The sequence below is a fragment of the Boleophthalmus pectinirostris genome, unplaced genomic scaffold (assembly GCF_026225935.1).
Source record: "Boleophthalmus pectinirostris isolate CB_2022bp ecotype Guang Dong unplaced genomic scaffold, ASM2622593v1 HiC_scaffold_4, whole genome shotgun sequence".
Taxonomy (NCBI): domain Eukaryota; kingdom Metazoa; phylum Chordata; class Actinopteri; order Gobiiformes; family Gobiidae; genus Boleophthalmus; species Boleophthalmus pectinirostris.
The window spans coordinates 20,174,641-20,194,099 of record NW_026571353.1 but is presented as its reverse complement, the minus strand read 5'-3'; the positions used below and the strand labels follow the sequence as shown (position 1 = coordinate 20,194,099).

Below are 19,459 nucleotides of genomic sequence, written 5' to 3'. Positions count from 1 at the left end.
GTGGGACTCAGAAATACTTTGTTGTCTCTCTCCATTACATCTTTTTACTTACAACTTCTGAATACATTGTTATTGTTAAAGGTGCATTTTTGCTATAGTGTTGTGGAACATACCGCATTTGTAAGAAGAGGTTCCTGGCACAATAATTTTATTTTACACATTTTTGTAAGTTTGTCACCAGTTATCAGAAATTACTTTCCATCCCTGCTTAACTGGTCAGATGAATCATTGCATTTTTGTGTTCCTCTGTAAACCTGTGTCTAGACTCTGAGATAATGAGGAACATCAGCTGAGGTAGTGAAAGTTAAGCTCTTCATTATCTTGTCTGCTTGTTGTCAATAGCACTTGGCTGAGTCTGTCTAACATTAAACAGTTGTTCATTATCAGTATGACTTTGTGCCCTGCTCTCTCAGTATTTGAAGAGGTCATACTACACACTACATTCAGTATCTGTGTGGGTGTACTCTGGATGTCAGAATAAAACCAGTCTATCTATAATATGTACTTGTCAGAATTGTGGTATAATGGGATTTGTTTCTCCTCAGGATTTGCTTAGTAATCACTTCAGTCACTATAGATGATAACATGGCACTGATTCAGTGCATACAGCACAAACATTCATATCAAGATGGGCTAGAGTATCACTGCTCCCATTGCTTCTGAGAGTAATTTTGCTTGTTTAATTACCTACTGTAATGATTTACACAATTATGGATTTTTACAGTTAATGTGCTGGTGAATCTTTAACAAAATATCATATACATATAATATATTTTCCATCATGTCGAACTAAATATCAAACTGAAAATCATGAGTGTATATATACATATATATATATATGAGAGAGAGAGAGAGAGAGAGAGAGAGAGAGAGAGAGAGAGAGAGAGAGAGAGAGAGAGAGAGAGAGAGAGAGAGAGAGAGAGAGAGAGAGAGAGAGAGAGAGAGAGAGAGAGAGAGAGAGAGAGAGAGAGAGAGAGAGAGATATTTATATATATATTTTTTTTTTTTTTGCACAGCCTCTTTATTATTCTTGTGTTAGAGGCTCCATCTAGTGAAGAGCACTGGTAGTATCAACTAGATACTGCCCCCTTTTATATCAGTGGTTGCGAATGCAAACTAATCACACAGTGATTTAGCACATTTTTATGCTAGATGCTCTCATTGCAGCAATTTTTCACATGAAAGACTGCAGTGGGCATTGTGGGAGAAGGGCATTTGTTTCACCCACTGCACTTAATGCATCAGTGATTGGTCATAAGCATAACATATATATAGATGTTCAATTATTTGTCCACTCTATGTATGAATATGGGCTTTATATGTTATTATTGCTACTACCATAGTAATTCTACAGTATTACTTCCTTGTATTTATAAGCAGACACTGGAAAAGTGAAAGAAATGCGTATGATTTCTGTTCCATCAACAGCATTCACACATTAACAGTAAGCCCTTTTGTGTCATTTTGTCACAGGGACGAGTGACCCCTATGTGAAGTTCAAGCTTGGAGGAAAGGAGGTGTTCAGAAGTAAAACCATTCATAAAAACCTCAACCCTGTGTGGGACGAGAGAGTGAGTCTTCTGGTGGAGAGCCTGAGGGAGCCACTCTATGTCAAGGTAACAGGAGCTTTTGTTATATCAGGTGATGCTCCTGCATGAAATAAAACTCCTTTCTCCCGTCTGTGTTGTCCAGGTCTTTGACTATGACTTTGGACTTCAGGATGACTTCATGGGCTCAGCTTACCTCCACCTGGAGTCACTGGAGCATCAGAGGTAAATGTAATCCACATGGTGACTGGCAATATTGGAAATTTTGAGATTACTAGGTTTTTAATAATCAACCTGCATTGGTCTGTGGTGGTGAAATATAGCATAAGACTGCCCTCTACTGTCACTGTGTTAGAAGCACCTCAAATGCTATGCAAATGACCCATGATTAATAAAAGTGGGAGTTATTTATTATTGTGTTTCCTATCTTAGACTGGCCTATAAATATGTGGGGTTGGTGTAATATGTTAAGTTTTTGTTTGTTTGTTTGTTTTTCTCGTTTTCAGTTGGACAGAATACAAAAACATATTGCATCAGTTAGTGGATTTCTATGTATAGTCTCTACAGATCTAAAAACAAATTTGTTGTCATTAATTTGAATAAAACGTTAGAGATTCAAGTGTAAACTTAAGTTAAAGTAAAGTATTACAAGTGCTCCCTCTTGTGGTTCTAACTTAACATTACATGACTGTACAAAAATACTGAGCATGAAGTTGTTTTTGTGGTTTACAAACTCTATTGTTTTTATGATAGAAAACCGTCTTTCACAAGGCTTAAACTGCACTGTATACCACACAATTACACAGAGTCTGACTGTGACATTGAAATGCACACATTCATTCATCATCTTTCACTTTGTTGTCTTTTTGTAGGACACTGGACGTGACACTGGATCTAAAGGATCCACAGTATCCTGAACATAATCTTGGAAGTTTGGAACTGGCGGTCACACTGTCACCAAAGGAAGGTGACATGAGAGACGCTGTAAGGGAACATCATTGCCCCTCATTCAGATTTGTAAAACTATCTTAAAACAGGCAAATGTGGCCCTGTGTTGCCCAGAATTCCTAACATGATTTCACTTGCAGCGTTGGTGGTACTCATTTACTCAGTTACATTACTTGAATAACTTTTTGGAAAAAATATATTTGACAGTATAACAGTATTCTCACTTGAGTAGTAGTGTTGATTATGTACAGTATATATTATGTTATATATTTTTTTCTCATTTTTGGCTATCTTTTGAAAATACCAGTGCACCATTTTACATTTTGTCCTTCTAATCAAATTATAAATGAGATCCCGAAGGTTGCTCTTACAATTACTGTTACTTGAATAGTAGTTTCTTCAAATATTTATTTTAGTCTCACTTCATTAATTTGTACTTCTACTTGAGTACTGTTATTTTGAAGTAATAGTTATTTAGTTACTTAAGTTTAATTTTAACTACTCTACCCACCTCCTTTCAGTTGAGAGTTGAGTTCATCTAAAGTGTAGTCTCAGTTATTTGAACCTTGCCTCTGCACATTACAAACACAGGCTGTATCACTTGTGTTCACTTGCACTAGAAACTCTTCAACCCGACAGATCCATATGCATAAGCACAAGTGTAATTAATATGTTTGGTGGAAAAGTTCCATGTTCAAAGAGCACTAGATTCTTCTTCCTAATTATGTTGGCTGGTTCCTCTGTGGACATGCTTAGTGTTTGAGAGTTGCATTTATTTCTGTTCAATTATTTGTTTGGTTAATTGGACCCCTGCATGTTGATCCGGAACAAGGCAGTGTCATGGGGGAAATATTTTATTCTGTTTGATCTGATGTCTTAATTCTGCTGCTTATTTGGTGCTGCAGTTCACAGAGTCCATGTTTGACAGAACAAATAAACTCTATTTAGGTTAAGCATCTTTTTTGATTTTGCTAACTGTGAGGAAAATTAGTACAAGGTTAGACTAGTGCACTGGAGATGCACTTTTCTGCCATCTGTTGATGAAATATGGTACTTGTTACTTGTAACTGGCAAAAGTAGCAATTTTTGAGATTACCAGACTATTCTCTGGTTTCATTATCAATTGTTTAAAACCACACATAAGCACAAGATTGCATGATAAGAATTTCATGACAATTTTCATGTTTTGCATATTTTCCAAGTATTACCTCACTTAAATTTGCATGACTGACAAGAGTGCTTTGAATTAACTCCTCCCATAGTAGGCTTGTGCCCTGTAACACCTGACCCTGCACTCTTGAGACACTAGGGGGTGCACTGTAACCACTTTGTCTCATTTACAGACCTTGCTTTTGAGAAGGAACTGGAAACGAACCAGTAAGGTAAACTAAACCAGCATGAAACCCCCTAAAACTAGTAACTTGACTGCTCTGCATCCCCCTGTCCTGCACTCTGCACTGGTGTCTGGTCCCATTCATGGATGGAGTCTCCTTTGTCACTTTCATTTTTCCTCCATGTGGTTGCCTTCGTGCGTCTCTCTCTGGTGATGACATTTACAGCTGCAATATAACACAGTATATCATTCATCTTTGTCTGTCAATTTCTTATAAAGCATTTATTAACTTAACAAAAGTTGGTTAATGCCTGGCAAGTCTCCATGTTTATATAAATACAGTCTATAGCACCTTGTGTGTGGACATTATTGATTTAGATGTATTATATGTTTTTAATGCTGCTCTATTCTAGTTAGCCTTAGCAGATGTTTTATGCCTAATTAGTTACATCATATTGCTGATTGCCACATATGTTGTCTTTTATTTTTCATTATTTTGTGCAACTTTGCAGGTTTTGTGATTATATGGGCTGTTTAAATAGAAAAGCATGCATTTCGCATGTGACTTTTTAAACTGTCCTTACTTAAAGGTGCGCTACGTAACTTTTTCGGGTGAAGGGTCTGCTCTCTGCCTGTCTCCATAGTGATGTCATTACTTTGCCTGGAATGTCCCACAGTATGGCATTCAACTTCACTTTACTCTTTTTGTCATTACAGGTGTTTAATTTCTCAAAACTTAAATAATCATGCATTCACTGTGAGTGTGATCTCCTCTACAGATCTGATCTGTAACTTGTCCTGGTAGTGTCACCTTCTTGTCTCCATGTATTGCAAATACATTTACTGTAGTGTAAATACATACTTTTTATGTCATACTGTGGAACATTCTAATCAAAGCAGTAATATCTCTGTGGACACAAGCAAGTTACATAGTGCATTTTTAAGCCACTGTTGGACTTGTACAGTATACAAAAGGAGTTTTCTTAGCATCAGCCTACAGTTGAAATGCACCAGGAGACTGTGCTCTCGTTCGGTTCTGGCTGGGCAGACGTCCTGCTGTAGTGCGCTTCCCAAATCCGAGTCTTTGAAGCCTCCCTAACTGGGCCACCCCGCCTGTGACTCGGGAATTAGCTCAAACACTAACAAACTACTACTGTGTAAGCCCACCAAAAGGCTGCTCCTGCCTCCTGACTCATACATACACTCTACTTAGCTATTTTTAAACAACCACTTTTTAATGAAGCATCTGTTGAACAAGATGCTGCAAGGAATAATTATAATGTCTCTCTGTATTTGTTCATTGTAGTCCACCACGTATTTTGCCAAATCGCCATCCACAAGGCCACATTAGTTTAAAATTGAATCTTAGGGTCTGTTTTGAGACTTTGAGACTCCACAAATCTCACTGCATGATTGGTCTCACGCTGTGCTTTGGCAGAAAGATGCACATTCGGAATCCAAATAGCCTATGTTTTTGGGGTTTTTTTTCTGAAAAACAAATATGGAGCTACAAAACAAGGCAACAATTAGGACCAAGTATCGGAGGACATAAGAATGACCTCATGATTAGCATACAGTGGGTTAGTGAGAGTGGAAGATACGGCAGTTTGCATAGGGGGAGTTGGCTGTATTGCATGAAGCTATTGTTTAATGTCTCGAGGATGGAAATTAAGATGCTCCGTCCTCCAGATCAAAGGCCTAGTGCTTGTGCGGCAGGGTTTGTTCAGAGTTTAATGAAATTCACCCGCAAAACAAAAGCTATGCTAATAAATTCTCTCCTAACGAGGAAGGAGGAGAGAGAAGGAGAGAGGAACCATGAGAGCGGGTTGTATCAGTTTGACAAATAAATACTCAGCTCTTTGTTTTAGAGAAAGATACTGACATAATTCAAAGGGAGGTTAAATAGGCCTGTAAGTGCCAAAGCTGTAGGGAAAAGCTGTACTTAAAATAGAAGTATGATTTATGTGAATTTGTAATATTGTCATTGTGGAAGTGATAGAGCTGAATCAAAAGCATTTTTGTTGCAGTGTTTAAGTAATGAGGTAAACCAATTTGTACTATTAAATAACTATTAATCGTGGTGTTTTGTTTAGTGGTTATATTATGAAAATATTGTTAAAATGGAAAATAAATCTTGTGTTGAATAGACTTAGTTAAATAAATATATGATAAAAAAAATAATAAGGTGAGATGCAGTGTTATCTTACCTACAAGGGGAAAAAAGTAATATTTCTTAAGATGATGATTTTGCAGTCCACTTAGTTTTCGTCGGGCCCCAACTTTGACATTAAGGCACATTTTGAGCACATTTTGAATAGACTGCTAATATTCCTTCTCCATACTGTCATCTGAATAATCAAAAAAATATCAAGATACGTTTTTCCAACATTGTCCACCTTAAATGTAGTATTAAGCTTATAATGGTGTACAGTTATCTGTGGTGAAGAACCATCAACCCTCTTTTACAAAAAGTTTTGAGCGTGATGAAACCATGTAACTGTCAATAGATTCACTTGTATGTTTATGTGTGTTTTATTTATTATTAATTGCTGCTAAAAAAAGAACACCGCTACATTAATGTGTCATGTTTATCATTTTGTTTGTGTTTCTCTGTGTTGCCTTGCGTGTCTGTTAGAGGTGGGAGATATATTGAAAAATGGATAATATTGCAATTGTTGTTCTGGAGATATTCTAATACAACAGGGTATATTTTCATACATATTGCATAGTAATAAAAATGGACCTCAAAAACAGCATAAAATTAACAGAAACATCTAGTGGAGGGTATTACAATAATATTTCTACACTTTTATGATATATTCACATTTTGTGTGATATTTGAACCTCAACCAAGACATTTACATAAGACATTTCTGATGATGCAAAAAAATAAAACAAATTTAAAAAAGATTGAAATTCATTTTTGCCAATATCGCCCACCCCATACCTGTTTTAGCGTGCATTTCTATTTCTATATTGACTAATTCTTGTATGTATATGTGTTTTTTCATGCTGCTGCAGTATCAAAGCATGCGTCTGTCAGATGTGCACAGAAAAGCCCAGCTATGGAGAGGCATCGTCAGCATCAGTCTGATCGAAGGGCGTGATCTCCAGCCCATGGACGCCAATGGCCTCAGCGACCCCTACATCAAGTTCAGGATGGGCCACCAGAAATACAAAAGCAAGGTCCGGATCAGTGGGTTGTGTTCACATTCAACACGTGATGTTGTCATAATCGCAGATGGAAGGCAGCGGCTTACTGATTTTGATAGAAATTTCCACAAAAGTTGAACCATATCATAATTAGTTTGAAGTTGACATTCGTTTTAGGGCTTTAAGTCCTTTTCATGCTAATAACATGTTTGGAGTTGAGTACTGGGATTATTTTCTGAGGCTTTTGTGAAAAAGCAGCTCCACTTTTGTGTATGTATGTTGACAGAGAATAAGTTGAACTTTATACCATTTTTGTTTCATGTGGATAGGCCTAGACACTTAGTAATTACAGAGTTATTAAACATAAACCAGGTTAGCATATCTGCAATGTGACAATTAAAAAGTCTCTGTCATTACTGGGCCTATCCACATGCAACAAAAATTGGTAAAAAAAAAAAAAAAAAATTCAATCACAAATATGATTGTTGTTTGATTAATATGGCAAATTTTAAAGCCTATTACTAAGAATATTGATAAGGTTCAACATTTGTGTATTTCTTTCAAAACAGTTCCATGGGCGATACAATAAAATATAGTATTAGTTTTGATTGTCGCAAGAAACTGAAACTCATGCCCTCCATGTTAAATTATGACATAACCAAATTCTATAACGTAAACACAACATATTAAAGTGCTAAAATTATAACATAACATAATATTATTTCAGACAATGCCGAAAACCTTAAACCCACAGTGGAGAGAGCAGTTTGATTTCCACCTCTATGAAGAACAAGGGGGCTATGTGGATATAACAGTGTGGGACAAAGATGCAGGGAAAAAAGATGACTTCATGGGGAGGTAAGGTGTGCCAAACTGATCAAGCCTAACATTACAACAGCTTGTGTAAAGTGTCTGTTCATAATGTCATGTGTTACCTGTCTGTTTTGTAATCTCTCAAGCACACACAGTCATGCATGCCATGTATTTTCTGATCAGGTTCCACTAAAAATTTATCATCAATTCACTAAGCTTTTTTGAGCAAGAATTCCAGACTAGATCTCCATAAATGACCGAGCAACTTTAACCCCAAATAAACTTCTTCTTATACTTACAGTTACAGTTACAGTCCTGATCACAAAGTAGACTTTTTGTGCATGTCCAGGGTATGGGCAACTAAGTCCATTTCAAATCAAATCACCTTGGACGTGATGAAAAATGTATCTTGTATTCATGTTTTGGGATATTTAGGTGTGTACAGAAGCAAATGTTAATTTTTTTTTTTCATAGTTTTTCACCTTTTTTTGTTTTTTTTCTAGGTGTACGATTGACCTATCGCTCCTGAGTAAAGAACATACTCATAAGTTAGAGCTCCCCCTGGAGGAAGGTGAAGGTGTGCTGGTGCTGCTGGTCACACTCACAGCTTCAGCCGCAGTTTCCATCTCTGACCTGTCCATCAACATGCTGGACGACCCCCATGAGAGGCACCAGATCATGCAGAGATATGTAAGCTCCCTTTTAGACTGTAGAGAATACAACTAAATTGGAGAGTGACAAACTATTACTATCTATTACTTTGTTGAAATTTTTAGGTTTGTACTGTGTGACATGATGCTGGGGGTGTTATACGTGTATCTCTATTGACTGAATATTTAGGAGTTACTATGATGACACAATACACATTTGCAGGCGTATGTGATCAATAAGAGTGTTCATGATCACGTTTAGGTGTTTGATTTGAACAACAATAACGGAGAGAGATCCTAACTGAAAAACTGTTGACTAACACCAGCTTGTGTCTGTAAAATTATTTGAGAGGGACTTATTTAACAGTAAAATTATAATTTAAATAAAATAAGTTTCAATTTGGTGCACACTGTCCACTCCAGTCAAAATAAATTGTATTAAAGTTGAATAAGATCAGTAATAGATAATATAAGTGTAGAGTAGGTTAGATGAACATTTGTTTGATACAGAGGAGTTTGGAAAGCTTTCATGCTGTGCACTGTTTGTTTGTGTTGCCGGGATTACCAGCCACAGTATTGTGCAGTATTTGCATCAGCAGCCTGCAGTGTGTTGCATATCTATGATTAATGCATGTGGACTCTCTCATTCGGGTGGTAAATGTCTTGACTTGTTGTCTAGTTGTCACTGATGTGAGTTTAGTTGTGGAGAGAAAGTCGTACAAGAGACACTGAGAATCCTCTGGCCCTTCTCCCCCTCACAATGTCTCCGTCTTTGTAATCATAATATTGTTCAAACAGCATTAACAAGCAGTTTCATAAGAATTATCTAAGTCTTATCTCACTCATTTAAAGATATTGTATTGTATTGCTATCGAATAGCTATTTTCCAAATGAAAATTCTTAGTTGTTCTAATTAATGTATCTTGAAAGCAATTGAAAATGAATATTAAAACAGTTAATTTGATGATCCTATGATTATCTTACTCAGAACCAAACATTTCAAACCATTGTACCCTTACCGTATCCTAATGGCCACTTGCATACCAACCAAAATCCCACACTGCAGAGACTAGTCTTCATCAGAAGGGGGAGCTCTAGGACTGACACAAGCATGCCTCTATAAACGACAGAAGAGGAGCTCTATGGTGTATGCGTGTGTATGCACAAGTGTGTGTGTGCACCAGTGTATGTGTGTAATAGAGGCCGAGAGGTAAGGGGTGAGGGTTGAAGCAGGAAGGGAAGGCGTGTAAAATGAAAAGAAAAAGCTATTTCACCTCTCTCACAACTCGCCCAGACCCCGTTTTTCTGCTCGGCTAAAGGCAAGACATTTTCCTTTCCTTCGACTACCTGCACAGCCCATTTCTGTGCCACTCTTCTGGACGCCCGGGCTCTTTGTCTGTCAACACTGTGGCCCTCGCTGAGCACGATAGACTTTAGAGGGAGGTGGGGGTTGCAGATGAAGGGGCAGAGCAAGGGTATAATTTGAATGCTTTCTACAGATTAAAATAGTACATTTGCCCACCGTCAGGTGAAGAATTTATTAAAGATGAACCTTTATAGAGCACCGATAACTCCAAGTGGCTCTTTTTGAACATAATAGTGTGAGAGTTCTAAGCAAATAAGCATTTGACTGATACAAGCCGTCACTTAAAAGTCAGCTGTGCAACTAACCTTTATACAAAGAAACCACTTCTGTGGTTGACAGCCAATAACACTTCCTCTTGTAGCTCTTTCATAAAATTACGATAGGAAAGGGTAGCATTAAAATTATGGCTGTGTCGTCATTATTTTAGAAAAATCATCAATTTCAACGGGTAAGTCAGTTCAAACTTAAGTAGGAGAAGTTATTGTTCAGGTCATGCTCAGTATTTTGTACTAAAGAGGTTACTTAATGATTGTCAGAATTTGTTTTTTCCTTTAAAAACATGTAACCAATAATATTGTTACTATCACCAGGTCAATAGAATTTTGCGGGGTGAAATAATAAGTTATCCCCTTGAAGATGCTTATTTAAATGAATTTTGTTATCAAGTAGGTTACTACAGCTCTTTCAATATGTTGCCTGTTGGAACAATCTGAAAGAACAATTTTTATTTATTTATTTTTTTTATTTTAGCTCCTCTTGCAGAAGGAGGCAATTGTGTGCCGTCCACTCACTTGGCGTCTGTCTTAGATCTATTAGCACCCAGTGTAACCTTTCCTTCATCACTAATTACTGCTCCTCTGAAGTAGAGGGGGCCAGAGGAACACGGCAAAGGGAGATTTATGCATTATGATGGCCAAAGAGCACACACACTAATGCCTCTTAATGGACCTGAGGTGGTCCTAAGATGGGCACATGAGCAGAGGAGGACACAGTGACCTCTGCTGGAGTGGTGGCACTTCAACGCCCACACACCTATGCTTACTCTGCATTGTTCTAGTCTAGTGTAAAAACAACTACTTATGCAGGAATTAGTAGTACGTAGCAAAAGAAATAAATTTGCTTTTGACACTTGATCTCATGATTTGAATTTGATTTAGCGGAAGCTGAGGTTCTTAGAGGCAGTTGGTTAAATATTCTGATCTGATTGTTTGTGGCTCAGAATCCATGTGTTTGTCTTTGTGTGTCCGAGTGTGATGTTTTTTTCTGTGCTGATGAAAGGTGACACGATGCAAAAATGACAGCTAGTCATGAGCCCATGGCAGAGCTGATTCATTTGTGTGTGCATGTGTGTGTGTGTGTGTGTGTCTGTGGCATGTGACAGAGAGGCAGACGTCACACTGACAGAACGTCAATCACACGCCGGACGGGGGAGGATTTTGTGAACACCAAGTCCGTCTTCCCCTCCTCTCTTCACTCTTCTCTCATCAGCTCCTCACTCCTTCCTTTCATGTGCTGCAGTCTTTACCTGGTACAAGGCCTGCTGGTTGCTTGAGGGAACGGGTGATTGGTCTCCTGCCTCTTCTCTACCTCTCTGTCTTCTCAATCCACCACGTTCTGTGATTCTGATAGGGACTTTATTAAACTCGTGGAGGATGGGTCTTGCTAATCGTGTGTTGAGGATGAGCATTAAATGGCCCCTTAGGGAGACTATAGTATATATGTATGATAGGATATGAAAGGAAGGTATGGGTGGAGGATGGGTTTGTGCAAAGATTAATTTTAAACATATGAATTTAATATATTGCTCTATTATAATTGTTTAGAGAGATGATTTATGTGTAATCTTGCATCTTGTAATTTTGCTTGGTTAATGTCAGAGGGAAAGTCTAATTCAAAATATCAACATATCACTTTCACTGGTTTCAGCTTTGTATTTATTGGTGTCATTTTGTGTACTTTTCGTCATTCAAAAGATTTTTTTTTTTAATGAATTGTTAATTGCTATGGACATGGCATTACTTTTACATTACACTAAAACCCATATTGAGCTTGTAAAGTGGTAAATTCACAAAGATCTTTTGCTCTTTTCAAGCCTGTAAACACATGTAAACTAGCATGAGTACCAAATCAGATCACTGTGGAATAGTTAGACCTCTTTTAGCAAAGTGTGAAGTTAACGTAGCTGTAAGTAGTAGTTCTTGTTTTATGAGGAGCGTGCAACACTTTAATCCATTGGCCTTTCTCTGACTCTGCAGCTGAATCTACAGAAAAGATCACACTTGTTCCCTCTCTCCTTTGCATCTTCCTGTTTCTCTCTTTTTCTTAGTCTCTCTCCCCCTCCCTCTCTATCTGTCTCCCTCTCTCTCTCCCTCCCTTCTCATCTGCTTTAGAAGGCTTTTGGACAATGATATCGCTGGAAACAGGCAAGACTCTGACAGAGTTAGTAATAATGAATTAAGTCTGTAGCCCGGCCCTGACTCTCAAATTTAAATTATAATTACTCCGGTGGGGATGGAGGGGCTATTGCCAAAAAATACTGAAATATAGTGAAGTGAAGTGCTTTTTCATTTAGTTTTAAACACATGCACTCTTCTGCTACTTAATTTCAATGTTTATACCCAAGCTGTTTTATTCTATGCATCTCATTTTGTTGATCAAATCTAAGAAGCAACTCTATAGCTTCAGATATGATAAGGGTGCTTGGTTATTTCTGCTTATTTAATTATCATGATTGTTAATTAGAAAATACTCATTCATTAAAATTTCATTACTATACATTTGCTAATATGGCATTCATATAGAGCACACAACACAATAGCATATAAAGCGTGTTTACATCTAGAAATATATTACACAACATTATCTAAGACCTATCAACATGCTTCAGGCAAACTAATAATCACATGAATGCAAATTATAATTAGAAATTTCACTTAAAAGCACTTCAAGTTATCAACATGCTATACCTGTGCATATTAATGACTTTTAATCATTTATTTTTGTATCCTCTATACCATTATATTCTATGAAAGCAATAATTTTATAGCCCTTAACATTTCAAATGCACAATGTAAGAAATCAATTTTTGTGGTAAAAAGGAAAAAAAAAAAAAAAAAAAAAAGAAAAAATCAGCAGCCAGCACTTTGAATAAAGATATGCAGTGTGTGCCAAAAAGAACAGACTGACATCCCCTTGAAGCCTTCAGTGATTTGAATTGATCGGAGTGGTAGATTAATGTTTTTTAAAAAAGAAGGACACAACTGTGACTGAATTTTTGAAATCTTAAATTAAAAGTTAGAAGTCGTGATGCTGAACTTGTCTAATGTGATTCATATTTGTTCTGCTTCCATTTACATTGTATTATATTTGACCTTTCTCAATTTACTGTTGCACCTGACACCGTCTTTATCACTTAAGTCCAATTTCATTAAAAAGTTACAAAATATATTTCAAGGAGCCATCTGTGCTATTCAGTGAAATTAGATTCCGCGTGACTGTAAATGCCAGCTGTACATTTTCAAATAGGTGCTGTTAAAGGACATATTCTACCCTTTTCTCTGGCGCTAAAATGTCAGCCTATTGACCCGCCTTTCTCCTCTGTGCTAATTTGCAACGCTCTTTGACCTTTGACCTCTGTCTCAGAGCCTGTGGAGATCGCTTCACAACCTGAAAGATGTCGGCGTGGTGCAGGTGAAAGTCATCCGGGCAGAGGGGCTGATGGCCGCAGACGTGACTGGTAAGTGACAGTACTTAAGCTGGTATCCACTGCAATTATAATAAACATACTGATATTCAAGTAAGCTATTTTTTCGAGTATATGAAGTAGATTAACATTAAAGTTATTTTTGAACATTTTCAACAATATGTTGGCTATTTGTGTATTTTATACTGAATAGTATATGTTTTCAGTTGTTTATTTTGCCTCTTTTATGGAGTGATGCTGCTCTAGTATGCAAAAGTATAACAGTAGTAATAAGTATATTTCTATTAGTAATGCTAGTTTGTTGTGTAGTTTGTAAGTATGACATTAGTGGAGTAGTAGAAGTAGAGATTGTGACAACCATAGTGGTAGTATTAGCCATATTATGAGAACAATCTAAAATTAGCTTTCATTATTAAACAATTTAAATGTGTTCTAGGTCACACTTTTTTACAGTACATGTCACTCATACCATATGATTACTAAGTAGTAGTGCCAGGTCACATACTTGAGCAGGTACATGGTATTAAGAGTAAATACTGTGTTACAGTGATATTAAAAGAATGATTTTACCTGTAAACAAGACCCTAAAGTCTTAAATTATTTGATGTATTTGTTTCAACAGTGATGCACGAATAGTCATTTGAATAATTGACAAAAAGCAAGACATTTGGACCAACAACCCACCCCCCCACACACCCCTCACACACACAGCCACACCTCTCCTCTCTCTGCTTGCTCTCTGTGAATCCTCCCTTCTCCATTAATTCTTACTTTTAATTAGGTCTGCAGTGGACAGGCCTACTTTTTCACTCTGTATTATCCAGCTGAATGAGACTGAGCTTGTGTGTCCTCCCTGAGAGTGTGCTGCTGTGAGATTCCCTCTTTCTTTGCACAGCCCCATTAGCAGCAGAGTGGAGCTGCTTGATTTGGGTTATTGCATTGGGCGACCTGAGCAGCCGGGAGTGCAGGCCTAAATGGCTCTTTGCCTCTTGTATTTCACTCGGAGCAGAAATGTGCTCGCTGACCTCGCCGTGGACCTCATCATTTAGTCTGAGCGCAGCGCATCTGTCAAAGGAGTAAAACTGTACAAATGTGGAACGTCTATTGGCAATTTGTTTGGCTTTCATTTGCTCTATCATGACCCGACTATGAGTTCACAATTACTTATTCTGTTGGCTCATAGCAATTATGAATTAAAGCAAATTTGGTTTAATGTAACCGGTGTGACATAGGGCAAATACTGTAGCTTATCCCTCTTAAGCATTAGGTATGCTTTCCAAAAGATTTGGAGCAATCCTTGATTTTATTACCTTCATCCAAATAGACTATGAAGGATATTTGTTTATAGTTGTGTCGTCTTGCAATTTACATAAAAAACATAGAAATATGTAAGTTATATGTAGTGTAGCACTTACATGTAACATAAAGATCTATGAAAATACTTGATTTCCAAAAGTCCTCATGAAAACATTATTTCATACAGCATATAGTTATATAGTTATATAGTGTTCAATAAGGCAGATCTATTTAAATACATTTGAATTATGTACAGAAGTCATTCTAGTATTTTAATACAACCAAAAATATATGTTTGATATGTGATCTAGTACAAAGTGAAGCATAACATCTACTTAGCAGTGTAGTTTTCAGCCTTATACTTTTTCATCTGGTACTGTATGCTGTTTAAAACACATAAATATAAAGATGCAAGGCTCCATACAATTACCCTGTTACCGCCAATCATCTCTGATTAAATTTAAATCCAGTCATCCAATATATGATATGGAAATGAATTTCTACCCACTCCCCACTTTTCTATGTAATATTCAGTTTTTTAATGATTCGGTGGAGGTGCACAGTTGTTAGTGTTGAACTTTCACCTTATTGGCCGCTAGCACTAGAGGCGCTGTCTTAACCAATTACACGCTCCTGTTTGAGTGCCACTCAGAGATGGTCCAGGTAATGTCCAAGTAGAGCCCGCCCCCTGTGCCCGGACCCTCTGGGTACTGTGGCACAGCCTTTTACTCCGAAAAGCGGCAAAGCCATTTCACCACGCCTTAAGCATAAGTATGACTATGATGCAAGTGAGATGAGGAGGTGCGCTTTGCCATAATTGCCTTGGAGGTGGTTTTAGACTTAGTGAATCTGAAAAATGCATGGTTCTGTTTAATCATATTATTCGCAATTTAAATTGTGAATGACAGGTGTAATACTTATTTCATGGTGTGATATGTGCTTCAGGATCCCCACCTTATGAGGTGTAGCATACATAGCAAAGTAGTTTATGCTGCTTGACCCCTTATGAAATCAAACACAACTTTCAAATAAAATAATATAATTTTACGAAGAAGATATAATGTGGAAAAAATTTTTAATTCAGTTTTTGTTTTATAGTGTGCTTTTCTGGATAAACACATTTAAACATTGAACTGTATGCCTTTATGTAAGTATAACAAATACTTTTTGTGACTTTATTTTAGTTTGGGTCACTAAAATTACAGATTTAAAGTTTTTTTCCCATTACAAAAGAGCACAAATGTCTGTCCTTTTAGTTACTAATACTTTTCTAATTATTACTCACTTTTTTACAGATTTAAAAAAAAATCTCCTCACTACTTTCTTTCGATACTGTGAATGTGTGTCACCATTGAAATTCTCCAACAGTCCAGTCGCCACTCAGAGGCACAAGAGCTGACAAACAAAGGGGATTGTTGGTTTTAGAGACTATTTTCAGTTATCCTACTCCAGGCCTGAGAGGACCTACTCCACAAAAACACTTGAATTAGAGGCATCGAGGAGGAGGAGAGGGGCTGTGTGAATGGTAGGGAGATGGGGCTCTCTTTTCAGCGCGCCTGTGACCCCTTCTCGCCCGCGCTCCTGTCTGTTTGTCTGTCCGCCTGTCGCGCCCTCACCTTGAGCCTGACCCACTGTTGGCCGGCGCTGTTAATATATGGTGTTCATGTGGTGAGGGCTCTTATGTGGCTCTTGCCGAGATATTGTTCCTGCCAGTGACACACACAAGAACGCACACATGACGCGACAACGGATAATGGGCAGAAAAATAAAATTTTCTAGAGAAATAAATAGTACTGTCCACATAAAGTTACAGAGAATATTGACAAGGGCCATTTATATTTTTCTATTATTGTGTAATGCATTAGGTGAACAAAGTCAGTTTCACTTATAGTTGTAAAAGAAATCAAAACAGTGTTCATTTGAGCAGGTATAAATACTAAAAAATACATAAAGTTGGACCTCTCTTGAAATTTTGAGAATGGTCTTAGTCTACATCAGAAGTAATAGAAGAGCACATTATTACATTAAAGAAACTATGAAATTGTGTTGAAAAGTATGCTTTTATATATATATATTTTTTTTTAATTTACCTTATGTGATTTTAAATTGGTATTGTGACACACTACTTTCAATGTATATGAATATTTTACATTCAAAAATGTCTACATGGTGCTGTAATGAAGTTTATTTAATTCTGTAGTACAATTCATTATTATTTTACATATATATGCTAATTTACTAAATATAAGCAGATTTTTGTCTATACACAATAATCACTAATATTACATTTAAAGAAATGCTTGCTGTATTTAATTTTTGTTGTCGATTTCATACCAAGAGTCACAGCTGTCAATTTCCACTTGAAGCCCCCACATCAATAAACCAGCACAAACATATGAAAAGCAACACCTACAGCTCAGCATTGATCACCCTGACATTTACTTTGCAGACCCACTAAATGTCCTGGCCTTGTCACAACATTTACAGAAAACCACACCAATCTATGACACACACGCATACACACAAACCGAGCTTCACGTCTTCCAGTTTTTTTATGCTTCAGTAATTTTTCAATATTTTCAAATAATTTCCCTGGGACATATTTTCTTCACAACTTCCTGACCTAGCCTTTTCAAGTAATAAGCAGGAACAAACAGCCCAACAGCTCCCAAATGCTTTAATAAGAAATCATGATCAAAGCTGGAATTAATACTTCTGTTGTTTGGAGGCGTTAGGAAAAGAGGCGGGCTGGCAAGTGTGGGGAGTCACTTTTACTTCATGTACAAACAAACTCAACTGTGAGATCTTAGTAAACAAATAGAAAGTATATCTATAGATAGGAATTCCGTATATTGTATCCTCAGGAGGTCAGACTGTGCGCACTCATTTTACACATAATAATGCATTAGTCTACAGAACATAATCTACTATCTAGTCTAGTAAAATTATTATTAATATTATTATTATTTTTTATCATTGAATTCAAATTTTTTTTTTACTGTAGTATTTATATTTTATTAGTATTTAGGTATTTATAATTTATTAGCAGTTGTGTTTTTGATATAAATGTTAATTACTTTGTTAAATTAATGGATTTTTATTTTTTTTTGCAGGTAAAAGTGATCCTTTCTGTGTGGTGGAGCTGAGTAATGATCGGCTACAGACACACACGGTCTACAAAAACCTCAACCCTGAATGGAACAAGGTTTTCACTTTGTGAGTTTTTTTTTTTTTTTTCCTTCTGTTCTTTTCCAAATTTAAAACAAAAAAAACTACAGTCACAATGTATTTTTATAAACCAAATTTTGTAACAGAGAACAAAAATAAGTTTTTTGTTTTTTTTTAATAATTACGACGATCATATTTAATGGCTTCTTTATTCTGGTAACATTTGAAGTACTTGATGTATGTAGTTCTCACATTCTTGTTAAATATCTGACATCTTATTTCCCTGGTGGTGTCTCTGTGGCTCAGTAATGTGAAGGACATCCACTCAGTTCTGGAGGTCACAGTCTACGACGAGGACCGCGACAGAAGTGCAGACTTCCTGGGAAAAGTGGCAATTCCTTTACTCAATGTGAGTCAGAAACAGTGTTTGTGTGGATTATCCTTTACTCCTGGGAATAACATCAACTCCATAAAGAGCAGAAGAAAGAATGATAACACATAGTGGGCTCAGGTTATTTTCTGCAACTACACAGAAGGCTGTTTCACAAAAGAAATGTCAGGAAAGTAAAAGTGCTTGTGATAGTAAAGAAAAAAGGGTGTGAGGTGGATAAGAGCGGATGTAGAAATGACACTGATTGAGGGAGAGAATGCTGCCATTTGGAGAGAAAAGACGCTGTGTGTTTTTGGTATCTGAAGCGCTCTGTGTGTCTACTACAGTATATGTGTGCTCTGCACTACAGTGTGATTCCCCAGGATAGTTAATTTCTGTTTGACAGAGCTGAGCTGCTCTGGGTAATGAACAGGTACTTGTCAGAGTTGCCACAGTTGTTTTGGGTTCCCTGTCAGCGGCAGCAGCTGGGGTTCAAAGGTGGCCTGGGGAGCCGATTCAGCCGGGTATTGCCAGACAGACGCCTGTCATGTCCCTCTCCCACAGATCCAAAATGGAGAACGCAAAGCCTACGCCTTGAAAAGCAAGGAGCTGACAGGGCCAACAAAAGGGGTCATCTTTCTCGAAATAGACGTGATTTTTAATGCTGTAAGTCCTTTTCTGCTTTTTTTGATTCACTGACTTTTTTTGCCCCTACTCCCATTATCTTTCTCATTCTCTCTCCAGCAAAGCACCCCCATCGGTGCTGCACCTCTCCCCATGCTACTGTTGTCTTTATTCTGTTTGTCCCTCCTCCCTCTCCAGCTCCATCTCATCCCTCGTCCCCTGTCCCTTGTCCTGATTTTGGCTTTAATTATCGAAGACTCCCTCTCAGCAGCCTTTGTTCACACAATCACCATCACTGTGTGTGTCCTATAGCGGCCATCTTGCAGCTTTCAGTGCTGCTCATCATCCTCTAATACATGCCTGCAAACTGCTATGTTAATGCTTTCTTAGAATATTTTGTTTAAAAAAACACAATCTTCCTCGAGAAATTGCTTCATATCCCTTTGCTTGATATGTGCCTCTGATAAGTTCATGATATGTTTTTTCTT

The 19,459-nt window shown here is 37.3% G+C and overlaps 1 protein-coding gene across 3 annotated transcripts in view; it reads left to right on the top strand.

Annotated features, from left to right (window-relative positions):
• The window catches only part of mctp1a (multiple C2 domains, transmembrane 1a), a 106,567-nt gene that overhangs the window by 42,846 nt on the left and 44,262 nt on the right, over positions 1-19,459 (top strand). For 2 of the 3 annotated variants that reach the window (XM_055161398.1, XM_020917527.2), the window contains exons 3-13: positions 1,474-1,616; positions 1,693-1,772; positions 2,420-2,531; positions 3,839-3,877; positions 6,850-7,014; positions 7,709-7,839; positions 8,298-8,484; positions 13,453-13,546; positions 17,923-18,025; positions 18,284-18,386; positions 18,912-19,013. In XM_055161398.1, the coding sequence (XP_055017373.1) occupies positions 1,474-1,616; positions 1,693-1,772; positions 2,420-2,531; positions 3,839-3,877; positions 6,850-7,014; positions 7,709-7,839; positions 8,298-8,484; positions 13,453-13,546; positions 17,923-18,025; positions 18,284-18,386; positions 18,912-19,013 (1,259 nt within the window). The remainder of the gene's footprint in view (positions 1-1,473; positions 1,617-1,692; positions 1,773-2,419; positions 2,532-3,838; positions 3,878-6,849; positions 7,015-7,708; positions 7,840-8,297; positions 8,485-13,452; positions 13,547-17,922; positions 18,026-18,283; positions 18,387-18,911; positions 19,014-19,459) is intronic. The other variant, XM_055161399.1, reaches the window with a different exon arrangement.